General features: G+C 35.8%; 1 protein-coding gene across 2 annotated transcripts in view; it reads left to right on the top strand.

Moving 5' to 3' along the window:
- Positions 1-18,939, top strand: part of DMXL2 (Dmx like 2) — a 159,934-nt gene that overhangs the window by 63,691 nt on the left and 77,304 nt on the right. For both annotated transcript variants that reach the window (XM_065941922.1, XM_065941923.1), the window contains exons 7-10: positions 10,012-10,190; positions 11,891-12,074; positions 14,551-14,725; positions 18,395-18,634. In XM_065941922.1, the coding sequence (XP_065797994.1) occupies positions 10,012-10,190; positions 11,891-12,074; positions 14,551-14,725; positions 18,395-18,634 (778 nt within the window). The remainder of the gene's footprint in view (positions 1-10,011; positions 10,191-11,890; positions 12,075-14,550; positions 14,726-18,394; positions 18,635-18,939) is intronic.

The following is an 18,939-nucleotide window of genomic DNA, read 5'->3' on the forward strand; positions in this document are numbered from 1 at the left end:
CCGCAACTCCAAGCAGAGAAGGGCTGGCTATATGCTTAGGGTAAGGACAGGGCCTGAATGCCCTGAGGACAATCTGAGGGAGGTAACAAACCGTGGGATAGCCAGAGAGAAAAAAAAACCGAGAGAGAGAGAACTTGCCCGGGAAAAGCTCTAGTCTGAGGCATAGCCTGGCCCACTCACAGGACAAAGGACAGCGAATAGGAGAGGAGAGCTAGCCGGCTGTGGACTGGCCCCTCCCCCTGCCAGAGGCAGAGAGGCAGGCAGGCGATAACCAGAGCCAGAAGGCAAGGGGCAATCTCACCCCTGGAGATGGCACCCTCTACCAGACTGGGTGGACTCCCAGTTGGTAACCAAGTCTTCCTGGGATCCTGGATGGTTGACATCCGCCAGGATGGGTTGCAGTCAGAGATCCGCTCCCCAGAGGAGACACTCGGCACACCCGACAGCGCTCTCACAGCACACCCAGGAAACTGAGTGGCTGGGACCCGGGAGGTGATAAGATGCACCGCCCACCTGGGGAGAGTGTGCTCGCCAAGCATCTGGTTGCCTGAGCTGCTCGTACCTGGGAAGGGCAAAAAATGCAGGCCCAACCGAGTCTGTGCCTTTGTGGAGTACCCGAGAACCTGAACCTGAGCTGCTTAGACCTGGGAAGTGCGTGCAACCCAGGGCCTGCTTTAGATAATTCCCCTGCAGAGCAACCTGGAGCCTGAGCAGTGTAGACTGAGAACGCACACACATGAGCGGGGGCAAACAGTGTGGTCCGGACACTGTGAGCACTCCCCAGATACGCTAGTGATGTTTGTTTGCAGTGTTCCTCCCCCCGCCCCCCCAGCACAGCTGAACAAGTGAGCCTAATTAAGTGACCACCTTCGCCCCCTTGTGTCAGGGTGGAAATTAGACACTGAAGAGACTTGCAAACAGAAGAAGCCAAATAAACAAAGAAGAGGGAAGCACTTTGTAAGAGACAGGTGCAACAGATTAAAATCGTTTAGTTAGCACTGACTACATTGAAAGGGGCTTGTAGACCTTAAGAAGTATAAGCTGGAACAAGGAACTATCTGAAACTGAACTGACCCCACACTGCCCTCATCAGCTGCAGAGAAATTCCTAGATAAATTTTACTATTATCATTTTTTAATTTTTAAATCTTTAAAAAATTTTTAAGTTCTTTATTACTCCTTTAATTTTAATTTTTAAAACCTTCTATTACCTTGCCAAAAAAAGACCCTATTTTTAAAGCAAATTTCATATATATGTATTTCATAATTTTTGCAATTTTGGTTTTTTTAATATTGTATTTTTGAGAGTCTAATCTCTAGCTTTGGGGTCTGTGGGCTCTATGGTTGGGTTAATGATGAACTCCAAAAGGGTTTGTGCCAAGGGAGACCTTCCAGTGCCCCTGTCCTTGTGGTGAGCTGCTGCCGACCCATGTCTCCACAGGAGGCCCTCCAACACTGGCTCATAGTTTCAGTTCAGTCTCCTGTGGGGTCACGGCTTTTCTCCCCGGGGTCTTGGTGTGTGCAGAATTTTGTTTATTTGCTTCCAGACTGGAGTCTCTTGTTTCCCCAGTCCTCTATAAGTCCTGTAATCAAATCCTACTGGCCGTCAACACCAGATTCCCTGGGGATTCCAGTCCCTTTGTCGGATCCCTAGGCTGGGAAGCCTGATGTTGGGTTCAGAGCTTTTACAACAGTGTGAGAACTTCTTTGGTATTATTGTTATCCAGTCTGTGTGTCACACACCTGTCAGATATGAGATTTGATTTTATTGTCATTGTGCCCCTCTGACCATCTGCTGTGGCTTCTTCTTTGTCTTTGGACATTGGGTATCTTTTTTTGGTGGGTTCCAGTGTCCTCCTGTTGATCACTGTTCAACAGCTAGTTACTGTTTTGGTGCTCTCACAAGAGGAGATGAGTGTATGTCCTTCTACTCCACCATCTTGAAGGAAAAGCCCGTAGAGTTTTGATTTTTACATTTTGGGATTTTTTTTTTTTTTTTTGCATTTAATTTGAACTCAGTTTTTCCCAAAGGGATATCAAGATAATTCCAGTTACATTTTGAAAAGGCAATCCATTCTCCATTGAATTTCCTAGACAACTTTGTTGAAAATCAATTTTCCATACATATGTGGATCTGTTCCTGGCTTCCTTATTTTGTTCCATATATAAATTAACACATACATTTATGCGTGTGTGTGTGTATATATATGCCTTTATGCTAATGATACGTGTCTTGATTATAGTGGCTTTATAGTTAGCTTTGAAATCGAGTAGTATGACTCCTCTAACTTTTTTTTTTGTCTTTGGGAATTATATTTATTAAATAAAGTACTTCTATGAACATATATACTCCTCAGCTGTTCTTTTTTTTAACTTTTTACTTTGTATTGGAGTATAGTCAATCATGAACTCCTTATTGCCAAATTCAGACTTAAATTGAAGAAAATGGGGAAAACCACTAGACCATCCATACAGGTATGACCTAAGTCAAATCCCTTATGACTGTACAGTGTAAGTGAGAAATAGATTTAAGGGACTAGATCTGATAGAGTGCCTGATGAACTATGGACGGTGGTTCGTGACATTGTACAGGAGACAGGAATCAAGACCATCCCCAAGAAAAAGAAATGCAAAAAAGCAAAATGGCTGTCTGAGGAGGCCTTACAAATAGCTGTGAAAAGAAGAGAAGTGAAAAGCAAAGGAGAAAAGGAAAGATATACCCGTTTGAATGCAGAGTTCAAAAGAATAGCAAGGAGAGATAAGAAAGCCTTCCTCAGGGATCAGTGCAAAGAAATAGAAGAAAACAGTAGAATGGGAAAGACTAGGGATCTCTTCAAGAAAATTAGAGATACCAAGGGGACATTGTATGCAAAGATGGGCTCAATAAAAGACAGAAATGGTAGGGACCTAACAGAAGCAGAAGATATTAACAAGACATGGCAAGAATACACAAAAGAACTGTACAAAAAAGATCTTCACGACCCAGATAATCATGATGGTGTGATCACTCACCTTGAGCCAGACATCCTGGAATGTGAAGTCAAATGGGCCTTAGGAAGCATCACTATGAACAAAGCTAGTGGAGGTGATAGAATTCTAGTTGAGCTATTTCAAATCCTGAAAGATGATACTGTTAAAAGTGCTGCACTCTATATGCCTTAAAATTTGGAAACTTATGTACAGGTCTTTTGTTTCTTTAGGTAGATATACTCCTAAGTATTTTATTCTTTTTGTTGCAATGGTGAATGGTATTGTTTCCTTAATTTCTCTTTCTGTTTTTTCATTGTTAGTATATAGGAATGCAAGGGATTTCTGTGTGTTAATTTTATATCCTGCAACTTTACTATATTCATTGATTAGCTCTAGTAATTTTCTGTAAGAGTCTTTCGGGTTTTCTATGTAGAGGATCATGTCATCTGCAAACAGCGAGAGTTTCACTTCTTCTTTTCCTATCTGGATTCCTTTTACTTCTTTTTCTGCTCTGATTGCTGTGGCCAAAACTTCCAAGACTATGTTGAATAGTAGTGGTGAGAGTGGGCACCCTTGTCTTGTTCCTGATTTCAGGGGAAATGCTTTCAATTTTTCACCATTGAGGATGATGCTTGCTGTGGGTTTGTGATATATAGCTTTAAAACACTGATGAAAGAAATCAAAGAGGACACAAACAGATGGAGAAACATACCGTGTTCATGGATTGGAAGAATCAATATTGTCAAAATGGCTGTTCTACCCAAAGCAATCTATAGATTCAATGCAATCCCTATCAAGCTACCAACGGTATTTTTCACAGAACTAGAACAAATAATTTCACAATTTGTATGGAAATACAGAAAACCACGAATAGCCAAAGTAATCTTGAGAAAGAAGAATGGAACTGGAGGAATCAACCTGCCTGACTTCAGACTCTACTACAAAGCCACAGTCATCAAGACAGTATGGTACTGGCACAAAGACAGAAATATAGGTCAATGGAACAGAATAGAAAGCCCAGAGATAAACCCACGAACCTATGGACACCTTATCTTTGACAAAGGAGGCAAGGATATACAATGGAAAAAAGACAACCTCTTTAACAAGTGGTGCTGGGAAAACTGGTCAACCACTTGTAAAAGAATGAAACTAGAACACTTTCTAACACCATACACAAAAATAAACTCAAAATGGATTAAAGATCTAAATGTAAGACCAGAAACTATAAAACTCCTAGAGGAGAACATAGGCAAAACACTCTCTGACATAAATCTCAGCCGGGTCCTCTATGACCCACCTCCCAGGATATTGGAAATAAAAGCAAAACTAAACAAATGGGACCTAATGAAACTTAAAAGCTTCTGCACTACAAAGGAAACTATAAGTAAGGTGAAAAGACAGCCCTCAGACTGGGAGAAAATAATAGCAAGTGAAGAAACAAACAAAGGATTAATCTCAAAAATATACAAGCAACTCCTGCAGCTCAATTCCAGAAAAATAAATGACCCAATCAAAAAATGGGCCAAAGAACTAAACAGACATTTCTCCAAAGAAGACATACAGATGGCTAACAAACACATGAAAAGATGCTCAACATCACTCATTATTAGAGAAATGCAAATCAAAACCACAATGAGGTACCATTACACGCCAGTCAGGATGGCTGCTATCCAAAAGTCTACAAGCAATAAATGCTGGAGAGGGTGTGGAGAAAAGGGAACCCTCTTACACTGTTGGTGGGAATGCAAACTAGTACAGCCACTATGGAAAACAGTGTGGAGATTTCTTAAAAAACTGGAAATAGAACTGCCATATGACCCAGCAATCCCACTTCTGGGCATACACACCGAGGAAACCAGATCTGAAAGAGACACATGCACTCCAATGTTCATCGCAGCACTGTTTATAATAGCCAGGACATGGAAGCAGCCTAGATGCCCATCCGCAGATGAATGGATAAGGAAGCTGTGGTACATATACACCATGGAATATTACTCAGCCGTTAAAAAGAATTCATTTGAATCAGTTCTAATGAGATGGATGAAACTGGAGCCCATTATAAAGAGTGAAGTAAGCCAGAAAGATAAAGAACATTACAGCATACTAACACATATATATGGAATTTAGAAAGATGGTAATGATAACCCTATATGCAAAACAGAAAAAGAGACACAGAAGTACAGAACAGACTTTTGAACTCTGTGGGAGAAGGTGAGGGTGGGATGTTTCAAAAGAACAGCATATATATTATCTATGGTGAAACAGATCACTAGCCCGGGTGAGATGCATGAGACGAGTGCTCGGGCCTGGTGCACTGGGAGGACCCAGAGGAGTCGGGTGGAGGGGGAGGTGGGAGGGGGGATCGGGATGGGGAATGCGTATAACTCTATGGCTGATTCGTGTTAATGTATGACAAAACCCACTGAAATGTTGTGAAGTAATTGGCCTCCAACTAATAAAATAAAATTAAAAAAAAAAAATTTGGAAACTTAGCAGTGGTCACAGGACTGGAAAAGGTCAGTTTTCATTCCAATCCCAAAGAAAGCAATCTCAAAGAATGCTCAAACTACTGCATGATTGCACTCATCTCACAACGCTAGTAAAGTAATGCTCAAAATTCTCCAAGCCAGTCTTCAGCAATACATGAATTGTGAACTTGCAGATGTTCAAGGTGGTTTTAGAAAAGGCAAAGGAACCGGAGATCAAATTGCCAACATCTGCTGGATCATCGAAAAAACAAGAGAATTCCAGAAAAACATCTATTTCTTTTATTGACCATGCCAAAGCCTTTGACTGTGTGGATGATAATAAACTGTGGAAAATTCTGAAAGAAGTGGAAATACCAGACCACCTGACCTGCCTCTTGAGAAACCTGTGTGCAGGTCAGGAAGCAACAGATATAACTGGACATGAACAACAAACTGGTTCCAAATAGGAAAAGGAGTACTCAAGGCTGCATATTGTCACCCTGCTTATTTAACTTATATGCAAAGTACATCCTGAGAAAAGCTGGAATCAAGATTGCTGGGAGAAACATCAATAACCTCAGATATTCAGATGACACAACCCTTTATTTTTTGGGGCTCCAAAATCACTGCAGATGGTGATTGCAGCCATGAAATTAAGATGCTTACTCCTTGGAAGGAAAGTTATGACCAACCTAGACAGTATATTAAAAAGCAGAGACATTACTTTGTCAACAGAGGTCCATGTAGTCAAGGCTATGGTTTTTCCAGTGGTCATGTATGGATGTGAGATTTGGACTGTGAAGAAAGCTGAGCCCCGAAGAATTGATGCTTTTGAACTGTGGTGTTGGAGAAGACTCTTGAGAGTCCCTTGGACTGTAACAAGATCCATCCAGTCCATCCTAAAGGAAATCGGTCCTGGGTGTTCATTGGAAGGACTGATGCTGAAGCTGAAACTCCAATACTTTGGCCACCTGATGCGAAGAGCTGACTCATTTGAGAAGACCCTGATTCTGGGAGGGATTGAGGGCAGGAGGAGAAGGGGATGACAGAGGATGAGATGGTTGGATGGCATCACCGACTTAATGGACATGGGTTTGGGTAGACTCCGGCAGTTGGTGATGGATAGGGAGTCCTGGCACGCTGTGGTTCATGGGGTCGCAGAGTCAGACATGACTGAGCGACTGAACTGATAGTCGATTTACAGTGTTGTGATAGTTTCAGTTGAAAGTGAAGGAAAGTAGCCATACATATATGTATATCCATTCCCCCCAAAAGCCTGCTCTGATCCAGGCAGTCATACAACACTGCGTAGAGTTCTGGGTGCTATATAGTAAGGCCTTGTTGATTTTAAATATAGCAGTGTGTACATGACCATCCCTAACTTTCTCTTCCCTTTTAGCAGCCATAAGTTTCTAAGTCTGTTACTCCTCTAACTTTTTTTTCTTTTAAAATATTTTTGGTGGTGTCAGTCCTTTGATTTCCTTACAAATTTTGTCAGTTTCTACCAAAAAAAAAAAAAAAAACTACTGTGATTTTGGTAGTGTTTACATTATATCTCTATAGATCAACTTGATAAGAATTGTACATTGGTAATAGTTGGTCTTCTTATCTACAAATGTGGTATGCTTCTCTTTTTATTTAGGTTTTCTTTCTCTGAGCAGCGTTTCATCATTTTCAGTGTACACAAATTAAGTTTATCCTCCTAATGTAAAATGTATTTACAAAAATTGCATTTCTAATTATTGATAACATACAGAAATAGAGTCGATTTCTGAATTTCGATCCTTAATCTCATGACCTTGCTTATCAGTTCTAGCAGGCTTTTTGGGTAGTTTTCTTAGGATTTTGTGAATAAAGACAGTTTTACTTCTTCCTTTCTGATCTGTATGCCTTTTATTTTTTTCCCTTACCCAATATATCACAAGTGCTAGAACATCTAGTACAATTTGTTGAATAGAAATGATGAGAGCAGATGTTCTTGTATTGCTCTCAGTTTTACGGGAAAAGCATTGACTTCCACCACTATATATGATATAAGTTGAAGGTTTATCATAGAGTTACTCAACTTGATCATGTGATGTATATTTCCTTTTATTTTTCCTATTTCTGTGTGTTGAGAGTGTTATTTTTCCTCCTTGAATTAGTGTTTACCTTTGTCAAGTGCTTTTTCTGCGTATAGTGAGATAATTATGTAGGTTTTCTTTTTAATTCTGTTCAATAGTATGATGAAATGCAGTTACTGATTTTTCCAATGTTAAACCCACTTCCCTTTGCTGGGATAATCTCCACTTGGTCAAAACTTGTTTTTTAACATACTGCTGGATTAAGTTTAAAGGTGTTTGCATATTTGTTTATGAAAGATGTTCATATATAGTTTTTTTATGTCTTTGGTTTTGGTGTCTGGCTAATAATAATGCCCTTATACAATGAGATCATTTTTTTCCTTTATTTTCTGAAACAGTTTGTGAAGGATTGGTGCTATTTATTCCTTACATGTTTGGTAAAATTCATCAGTAAAGCCATCTAGGCTAGTATTTTAGTTATAGTTTTACGGTTTTGCTTTGTCCTTTGGTGAGAAAATTTCAAATTGTGAATTCAACATCTTTAAGAGATGTAGAGCTATTCAAGTTTTCTCTTTCCTCCTTTGTCAGTTGTTTTGAAATTATCTTTGTAGGGATTTAACATACATTGTTGAATTGATTGGGATAAAATTATTCATGATACTCCCCAGTTCCTTTGTTGTTTATGGGATCAGTAGTAATGTCCTATCTTTCATTCTTTATAATGGTAATTTGTGTTTTTTCCCTAAATATTTTTGATCACTCTAGATCTTCAATTTTATTGATCTTTTCAAAAATACCTTTTGGATTCATTGATTTCTTGATTTTTTTCATATTTTATTTCATTGGTTTTTATTCTTCCTCTTATCTCTTTAATGTGAGTTCTCTTTGCTCTTCTTTTACTTGATGCTTCGGGTTGTAGCGTAAACCATTGATTTGCAACCTTTCTTCTTTCTTGATGTATAGCATCTAAAGCTATACATTTCCTTCTAAGCACTCATGTAGCTACAACCCCCTAAGTTTGATGTTTTTTTTGTTTTTATTTTCCTTCAGTTCAACATATTTAAAATTTTCTCTTGTAATTTAGAAGTGTTTTTGATTAGTTTATAAATACTTGAGAATTTTCTCTCTTTCTAATACTGATTTCTAGTTTAATTCTTTTTGGTTTTAGAGTTTTAGATAGTAATAGATAAAAGTGTTGAGATTGCTTTACTTGAGGGGGGAAGCTAGTGGGAATGGGAGAAGGGGCTAGATTGCCTTGATTGTGGAGGCTCTCTTTCCTTTTTGACTCCTTAGGGGCTCTCAGCTACGTTAAGGGTTTTTATGGTACATAATCTGAAACTACTGATGTAGATTGTGCAGTAAATTTGGGAAGGTGAAAATGATGCTAGGTGAACAGGGTACTTGGAGGAAAGCAACTAGTGCATGGTTAAGTGCTTTGTCTCAGAGTAAGTACTTAAAGAGATCTGTTGTGTAAATCAGATATCTGAATAAATGAGCCTTCAGTAGAAACATACATTATGTAGTGTAGATTGAGAATGAATACTAAGATGGAAAAGAAACAGAAGTGTTTGTCCAGCTCAGATGAAAATATTTGCACTTATACACACTTTTCAGAAACATAATTTCATTGTTTCTTAAAAATTGAGATTTTTTTTCCCATAAATGTTATTTTATTATTTTCCTTTATAAACTTTTCACTACTGAGGATGAAGCACTATGAAAGAGATAGTTCCTGTTAAATAAGATAAAATTGTTTAGGCCTTTTAACAAAATTCTCAGAACTAAGTAAAATGATTGTCTGTGCCTATTGGTGTACCTGTAAATATCTTAAGTGGGCATAAAGGTGGTTCCGAAAAACTGCCCAAATGCCTTGTCATCATAAGAACACACTATGGCCCATGAATCAAAAATGGATTTTACATTTTTAAAGGGTTATAAGAAAAAAAAAAAACCCCACAAAACCAGGAAAAATCTGTATCAGAGGCTGTGTGGTCCGCAAAACTTACTTGGCCCTTTACAGGAAAAGTTTGCTGCATCCTGACTTAGAATAAGAAGCAATTTTTTAAAAAAGATTTGTCTCATCCTTTCAGATCTCTTCAGAAAGGAGAAGAGGATAACAGTGCCAGATAACATGGTTTCTTTCTTATCCAAGCTATCATCTGGTTTCAGAGTCTTTTGAGTCTTTTCTTTACAGGGAGGACCCTGGTGTATTGAAGTGGGGGAGTTTGGCTTCAGTCTCTATTTGAAAACCAGCTTTGTGTAGAGAATGTTGATAATGAGCATATGGTCCATTTATCCTTCATGAACGGTATCATTTAGAGTAATAAGGATCATTTTATTAATAGATTTAGTTCTGACTATATATAAAAACTTTAGTTTTTATATGTATTTTTATATATAAAAATGTATTTTTTATATATAGGCTAATTTTTAAAGCTTCTGTTCAAACCACTTAAATTTTGAATTGTGTGTGTACAAATTAATTTAATATTGGCCTATATATTTTTACAGGATGATTGTCTTTTGAAAGTGTGGTATCCTATGACTGGTTGGAAGTCTTCAATTATACCTCAGGATCATCATGAAGTGAAAAGGAGACAGGCGTCTACTCAGTTTTCCTTTGTGTATTTGGCACATCCACGAGCTGTAACAGGTTTTTCATGGCGTAAAACTAGCAAGTATATGCCCAGGTTAGACAAGTGTGTCATATAACTTCATTTTGTACACTTATATATTTATAAAAATAATGAAAACAAAACTTCTTTTGATTGATATGGTGACAGTTAAGAGTATAGGTTCTAGGTGTCAACTGCCTGAATTCAGATTCTGCTGTTACCAGCTTTGTGAGCTTTTGACTAAATTTCTTAAGCTCTCTTTGCCCTTGTAGATGAGGGTAGCAGTAGTACCTACCTCAGAGAGTTGTACGAGACTAAAATATGTGAGTGCGTGTAAATGCTTATACAGGCCTTTGCACATTGTGTGTGCCCAGACAGCATTAGCTAGTATTGTCAGTATTAGCAGCAGCAGTAGATTCTAAGAAGCAAACATTTGCAGGTAATAGAAAAGCACACATTAAGGAAGAATAAAACATAGCAATAAACTATTAGTAATCCACATGCTGGGAACGTGTAATCACATAGAGTAAATAGTGTCCCAACTTTTTCTTAAGCCTAGCAACAGAAACTTATCAAATTTTTCCTCATTGTTACAGCATCTTTTAAAAGTATTTGAAAGATTAAAAAAAAAAAGTATTTGAAAGATTAAGCAAGCTATAAAATAGCCTAAACAAATGATTCTTGTATTATATGTAAGTTCTAAAAATGCTTGCTTAAAAATCCATATTTATTCTTGAGGAAGGGTTATTTCACCTGCTCAATATATCTGAGCACCATTTGCCCTTGATGGGAAATACAGCACACTCAGTGTGGGGATCACACTGAGTAAATGATAACATGGGGAATGTATACAGTTTTGGAATCTAAATAAAAGGCTCTTCTAACTTAATCTGCTTAAGTTATTTGCATCTATGGAAAACATTTGCAGAACACTTTGCCTTTGACTGAGTCAGATTCTGTGTAAGCATATTTTTAACAGGAAAATTTTTCACGCTTTTTTTTTTTAAGATGAGCAGTTAAGTCACTTCAGCTGCTTGATACTGTGACATTTTTGCTTAACTTAATGGAAATTGATTTATAGTTTGAAATTATAGTCTCCTTACAGTTTTATTAATGCATTTGTTTCCCTATCCATAACTGTTGAGATTATAAGAAGGATAAAGTGACTATTGTGATAAACCACATAGTTTAATTATAATTAATGCTGTTTTATTATGGTCATTCTATAATTTGTAATGACAGAAATGTAGGTTTCCTTTTGCAGTTTTGTTTGTTTTGTTTAGGAGACACTAATCCTCCAGAGCCTTGTTTTTTCAAGCAGCACACGTTTCCTTTTCACCCCTACTTCCTAGTTTTTATGATGTTCAGCAGTACTGTCTGTGATTTCAAGCTCTTTGATTGATACTTTTTCTCCACACAGTGTAACTTCTAAAACAGTTGGACATGTACTATACTGTCATTTAGTTTAGCTATTCAGAGTTTAATGAATTAAGGTGAGTGTCAGACAGTTATTCTTATTTCATGGTAACAGATTGCATCCTGAGTCCAGCCTGCCACCTTGCAGTTCTGAGCAGGTAATAAATGGGTGTTGGTGAGAGTGTGAAATAGTCAGTAGAAATCCATTATCATTATTGGAAAAATAATTGCAGATAGATCATACTGTTAGTTTTATACTAATGTCATCTTTAAGCATGAGGAACTAAGTATGAATAGCCTTTAATTTTTCATGGCATTGATATTTATAGTAACTTTTGTTTATTTCTCTTTATCATTAGAGGTTCTGTCTGTAATGTGTTATTAACTTCATGCCATGATGGTGTCTGCCGGCTCTGGGCAGAAACCTTACTTCCAGAAGACTGTCTTTTGGGTGAGCAGATTTGTGAGACTACCACTTCCAGCGTTTCCAGCAACCTTACTCATGCTGGAAAACACAAAGACAGGATACAGCATGCTCTTGAGGTACTGTATTATACAAAATAGTAAATGAATCTTGAAGATAATGTCATGTAAAAGTCCTTGAAATTGGTTGTAATTAAAAATATTTTGTGGGGAATTCCCTTGTGGTCCAGTGATTAGGACTAGGTCCGTTCTCTACTAGGGCCCAAGTTCAGTCCCTGGTCAGGGAAATAAGATCTTGCAAGCTGCATGACACAGCGAAAAGATAAAAAATAAAACACCACAGTAACCTTTAAAAAATAAACAGAAATATTTTGCTTTTGTTTCATGAGGATTGAATTTTACTAACTAAAAGTGACTTATAATTAAAAAATAAAGTTAAAAATGACCATGAATAAGAATAAAAGTGTTAAGATAGTAAGTGAACTTATATAATTATATAATTTTCATGGTTTACTATTTTGAAAGTGAAATAGTTTTTATAATTTTTAAATAAACTGTAAAAGTGCTTTCTAAGAAATTAGATTTTTATAATATAGTGTGAACTGTTGTGCCCGTTATGATTAGGGAATAAAATGAGATAAACATATTACTTATACTTATTCTAAAATTAGATTACGAAAAAGAAAAAAAATGTGTGTTTATAATCCAACTCTTCCAGTATGTGTGTTTGTGCATTTTTTTCTTTATTTATAAGATTGAGATTGTAGTAATGTTTTATAACTTGCTTTTTATACTTAATGTGTTATAACCATCTCTCTACATTACTAATTATACTTTGCATATTTACATGAGTGCTTTAATGGTTACATAGTGAAAATGGTTTTTGCATTTTCAGCAGGCAGAAGTATTTTGGCGGTTTGATAGGCTAAGGATGTGGTCCTTTAAAATTTTATGTAAAGTAGTCCTGCTCTGATACTATCTGTGGTTAGGCACTATTTATACATTTTTTTTTTCAACATTTAAATCATAAATGAAATTAAAAGCAGGAGTCAGAACAGAGTTATAGTATTTTTTATGTAGTATGTTTTGATATTGATTGCAATTTAGTAGGGAAAAGTAGTTTATTTACTAGGTGTTTACAAAAATTTATATATACTTGTGTAACATTTTATGTTTATATATAAGCTTTTGGAGGCTTAAGGACTTTTAGATATTTTTGTATCCGTGTTGCCTAATATATTGCTTTTCAAGTAGTTGTTAAATTTAATTACTGCCACATACAATAAAAGCAAAAATGTAATATGTAATCAGTGATTTGACAGTTTTGCACTCTTTTAATAAAATGTTGTTCAATAGTAGTGTTAAAATTGTTTTTAATAGAAAAAGCCTGATTACCTACTTACAAGCTGTTTTGCTTTCTAACATTCTTTCCTATAAAACTCCTAACTGTAAGGTCTATATAATTCTATATATACTTAAATTATACCTTTTGTTTCTAGTAGAAAATAACTGTTCTTGCCAATCTATTTTAAAATAATGATAAATGTCAAAGATCGAGTGAAAATAATTTGATAGGTATAATCAAAGAAATAAACAGGGAGACCAGAGACAGAGGACACACCATAGAACTGATACTGTTTTTCACATGAAAAGGGACAAGAGCTATGGAATTGAAAGGAAGGTGCAGATATTTTACCTTAATACAGAAATAACTGAGAGGATGCTACATTTTATTTAACTGAATGTGAGGAATAAATGAAAATAATGGTATATTATTAAATATTATTAGGCCTGGTTTTGGGGATGGTTATGTGACACAAAAAGGAAGTGCCATGAGGTGGAGTTATGATATGGAGAAAAGATGGTGCCAAGAGTTGACATGGCCCCATGTCAGAATAGTTTAGATGATGGGGTATGTCAGTACAGAATTTTTATTATAGATACTTATCACAATTTAAGCAAATTCCACAGGTCATCACTTTCATGAGGTCTTCCTGGCTGCACTAAGTTAAGGTTTCCTGTTGTTATTCTGTATTTTTGTACCCTCTTTTTGTCTTTATAATAGAGGTTATATATGATTATTTAGCTGGCTATGTAGTCCTTGGGTCTGCCCTGGTGGCTCAGAAGGTAAAGAATCTGCCTGCAGTTCAGGAGAGGGTTCAATCCCTGGGTCAGGAAGATCCCCTGGAGAAGGAAATTGCAACCCACTCTGATATTCTTGCCTAGAGAACAGTGAGAATTTTGAGGGAGGAATATTCTTTCTGGTAGGAAGATTTGGAATTTATTTTTACACTCATATGACTAGTAAATTTCACCTCAGTACTGGGATATCCCCACAAAACTAGACTTTGGACTCCTAATCTTTGTAGCAGTTTCTGTAGATAGTAAGTGTTTTTGAGCAACTGCTGCCTTGAACTATTAAATTTGCAAGGCCAATGGAGAATATATTCAGAGTTGTTCTATTGTAGTTAAATTTTCCTATAAGATAGGTTTTACAGAAAGAAAAATTGTAAGATCCTTGATTATCAAAAGTACTTTGATCAGCATTAGTTAAGACTTCCCAGACTTAGATTTAGTAATTATTTTTCTGTTTTAGACAATACACCATTTGAAAAATTTAAGAAAAGGACAAAGGCGATCTTCTGTTCTTGTAACTCACACTGAATTAAAGCCTGACGAGACAGCAACACATGAAGTTCAAAGACATATTTCCCACCATGCAAATGCACTGTGTCATTTTCACATTGCAGCAAGCATCAACCCCGCCACAGGTAAAGGATAGTAATGTTTTACTTACTATCTGCTGAAATAAGATAAATAGAAAAGTAGGACTACTTTTATAACCTGTTTTTAATTTTATATAAATACTCCATGTTTCTTTTTAAAATAATTCTTAATTAGAATAGAAATATAAGATGCCATTTCTTAAATTGAGACTGTGGTTCTCAGGGAATAATTTTGGATAAGTATTTTTGAACACCTTAGTTTGTCTAGAATATAGCAAAGTTTCTAAGTAAATTAGAGCTTTAGTTGAACCTGGGGATGAACAGAAGTGGCAGCTTGGTTAATTAGTGTGATATTTTTCCTTCTGTATTTTCACAATTATTCTCTCTTCTCAACTCTTCTTTATAACTTTTTGTATAGTTTCCTTTATATTTCAGCATATCTTGTTTTTACTCTCATACACTTTCTTGTCCTGTATTCAAGATAGTTTTTCTTCTAACCTTTATATTTTATTTTTGCTTTTTTCTTCCCCTGTAGTTGAGAAGTATTTTGAGGCAGGTTCATTGTTGGCAAGAGCATATTTAAAGCTTCTGTTTAAGGTCATTGTTTTCTTTCTGCATGAAAAACATATGATAAGGCCTAGGAGTTTCATATTATATTGCTGGAAGAACTATATTTGTACAACAGGAGGGATTTATCTGGGCTTCCCAAATGGCGCATTGGGTAAAGAATCCACCTGGCAATAACAGGAGACATGGGTTCGATCCCTGGGTTGGGAAGATCCCCTGGAGGAGAAAATGGCAAGTCACTCCAGTATTCTTGCCTGGAAAATTCCATGGACAGAGGAGCCTTGGAAGGCTACATTCATGAACTCACAAAGAGTCAGACATGACTGAGCATGCACACTTGTAGTTTTGGGGCTTTCCTGGTGGTTCATTGTTAAAGAGTCCACCTGCCAATGCAGGAGATGCAAGTTCAATCCCTGGGTTGGGAAGATCCCTGGAGAAGGAAATGACAACCCACTCCAGTATTCTTGCCTGGGAAATCCTATGGTCAGGGGAGCATGGTAGGCTACAGTCCATGGGGTTGCAGAAGAGTCAGACATGATTTAGTAACTAAACATAGTTATGTTTTATTGAAATGGCAGTCTCTTGCTTCAGGGTGAAGGTAGAGTATTTTATTTTTAAATATTTATTTATAAAAGATGATACTCAGCAGATGGAGTTGTGAAAAAGTGACCTTTAGATGCTTACCCCCATTGTATTGAATAGTAGTGGTTATAGGTGTGTGTTGTCCAGTATGGTGGCCATGAACCACATGTAGCTGTTTGTGCACTTGCAGTGTGGATAGTCCAAACTGAGATATGCTCTGAAATACACACTGGATTTTTAAGACTTCAGAAAACAGTGAAATAATGTATAGGATCTCTCATTGAGAATTTTATTTAAAATCGATCACATGTTGAAATGATAATATTTTACCTATATTGGGTCAGATAAAATATATTATTAAAATTAAGTTTACCTGTTTATATAATGTGGCTACTAAAAGAAAAATTATGTATTGGCCTTGTATTTGTGGTTTGCATTATACTTCTATTGAGTAATAGAAGTTTGCTGTGCTACCTGATTAAATTTTTTTTAGTATATTATCTTTTCTGACCTAACATCTTAATTGTATTCTAAGATTTATAACACCACTTGTTTTCAAAATGGTGGTGGTTTTAGATTTTTATAGATTTTCAACCTTTGTCAAAGAACCTTATCTTGAGTTATTGCCCATGATGAAGACTTAACTTCAAACAAAAAACAATCAGTGATAGTATGCAGATACTGTGTTAGACAGCTTTGCCTTTTACCTGTATATACTATTCTAATCAAATGAAATAGGATCACAGGATCATTCCTTGTGGATAGGCATTCTGTTACATCATTTGAGTCTAAGTACTAGATGTGTTCTTGTGGCCATTAGGCCTTGTCTTCTAGCATTTTTATTAACTTTAACCATTTAGCCAATTTTAGCCATCTTCACCCTAACTTATCTACACATTATTTAAAAAATTATTTTGTACAAATATTTAACATCGTGTGTTTATAGGTACTGTTTGTAAAAAAGTACATTTAGGTTGACCTAATTGTTTGTTAAATACAAATAATTTTATATTGTAGGACTTCTCTGCCTTTTTTTCTTTCTTTTTTTTAAGGAAAACCTCTCAACCTTAGAGTAAAGCTGAAAGCATAGTATAGTGAATACCCATGTGCTCTTTACCCAAATTCAGTCATTAACCTTTCACCATGTTTGGTTTTATTCTCTCTCTTCATGTATGTGTGTACCTTTGCTCCCTTCTCCATTATCTTTGGCCGAGTCATTTGAAAGTAGTCACTGACATTTTCCTTCATCCCCTAAATATTTAACAACATTACCTAAATATTTCAAAATGTATCTTCTGATAAAAAGAGTATATTATAATGTTATAGTTTCTATTAACATGTAGATTCTTTTTTTTAATGCATTTGTTATTTCTCTTTAAATGCCACTAATTTAGAATAATCACTCTTCAAAAACATGTCTTAAGAGAGTTATCTCTCAGTTATCTTTTAGGATGTCTTACAGTCAGAATATTTGTCCATGATGAGATTTGGATTTTTACCTAGTACATAGGTATGTAGGGGATGTACTGTTTTATAGGATTGTTAATTTACATTTCTTATTTTATTTTATTTGTTTCACTTCTGTTAGAAAACCAGGCTTGTTACCCAGGAATTGGGAAAAAAAGAACACTTTGGAGCTTTATTTAGCATTGATATTTATGAATAAAACACTTCTAGAATATATTACTTATTTCATCTTTAGATTCTCACTTCTTCTGCAGAGGACAGTCTTTTTTCTTTTTATTGAGTGGATTCTTTATAATTTGATTGGAGATTAAGGAGATTGTTTTTTTTTTTTTTGAATTATGCTATTTTGCATGAACTGATCAATAGCATGAATTTCAGTTACCCCACATGGAGAAAATCTGTTATACTTAGTACTTTGCTTGCCTTCCTGCATTCTTTCTTAGCATTATTTGCCTCAACTTTTAAGGAGAGTTTAAAACCGTCAACAAAGTTGGAAGAATAGTACAGTGAACACTAATTTCACCCACTTTGATTCAACAGTTACTAACATTTTCCCAATTGCTTTATTCTCTCTGTGTATATACACCTTATGTATGTGTATGTGGGGGTGTGTGAGCGAAATTTTTTCTTAATGTTTTCAAAGTAACACATCATAGCACATCACCCTACATAATTTAGCAAGTGTCTCCTAAGAATAAGGAAATTCTGTCACATAGTCACAATATCATTATTGTACCTAAGAAAATTAAAAATAATACCATGGTCTCTAATCATCATAGTTAAATTTCAGTCATCTCAAAAATGTCTTTGAGAGTTGTTTTTCTGTTATATCTTTCTGTTCCCTTGTCCCCAAACCAGGATTCAATAAAAGTTTGTGCATTTGGTGTGTTTGGCTTTTAAATGATTAATTCCATGTAAGTCTGTGCCATTAATTCATTTACCATTAAATTTAATTAAAATTTCAAATCTTGCTAGAGTTATGTTTACTTTTTGTTTAGCACATTTTTTGTGTAATGGAATTAGTCTTTTTAAGCACATGTAATATTTTAAAAGATGTTAAGAATTGATATAGAAATTTTATCTTTTTTGATTCCACAGATATTCCAAATGTCTTGGTTGGCACTGTATTTAACATTGATGATGGAAATGGGGGCTTTGTAGTTCATTGGTTAAACAACAAAGAATTTCATTTTACATCATCTACTGAAATATTTATGCAGCAATTAAGAAAACTTTCTGAAAGGCAGGTAGATCATGAAAACGACGAAGGTGATAAAGAAGATGAGGAACATTCACAGGAGGAAAGAGAGAGAGGTTTACATATGAAACTAGATCATGGTGAGTATACTGTATTCAGGTTTTTCTTTTTTTCAGGCTGACAGTTTTTTGTGAAGCCACTTTTGGTTTGTAATCTTTCCTTCCTCCTCTCCTTCCTTTTCACTTTTCCATTCATTCCACAGGTTTTTTCTGACCATCTAATATGGACCATCAACCATGTAGTTTTGCTTTCTTATAATGTATTGCTTTGAGTAATGTATTACTTTGCAAACCATGTTTTTTGGCCGTGGGGGGTGGTGGGGGACAGATTTTGCTAATAATAGAAATGATAAAGATAATGTGATAGTGTGAATGAAATTTTGATT

This window comes from Muntiacus reevesi, chromosome 7 (genome assembly GCF_963930625.1).
Source record: "Muntiacus reevesi chromosome 7, mMunRee1.1, whole genome shotgun sequence".
In the NCBI taxonomy this organism is placed as follows: Eukaryota; Metazoa; Chordata; class Mammalia; order Artiodactyla; family Cervidae; genus Muntiacus; species Muntiacus reevesi.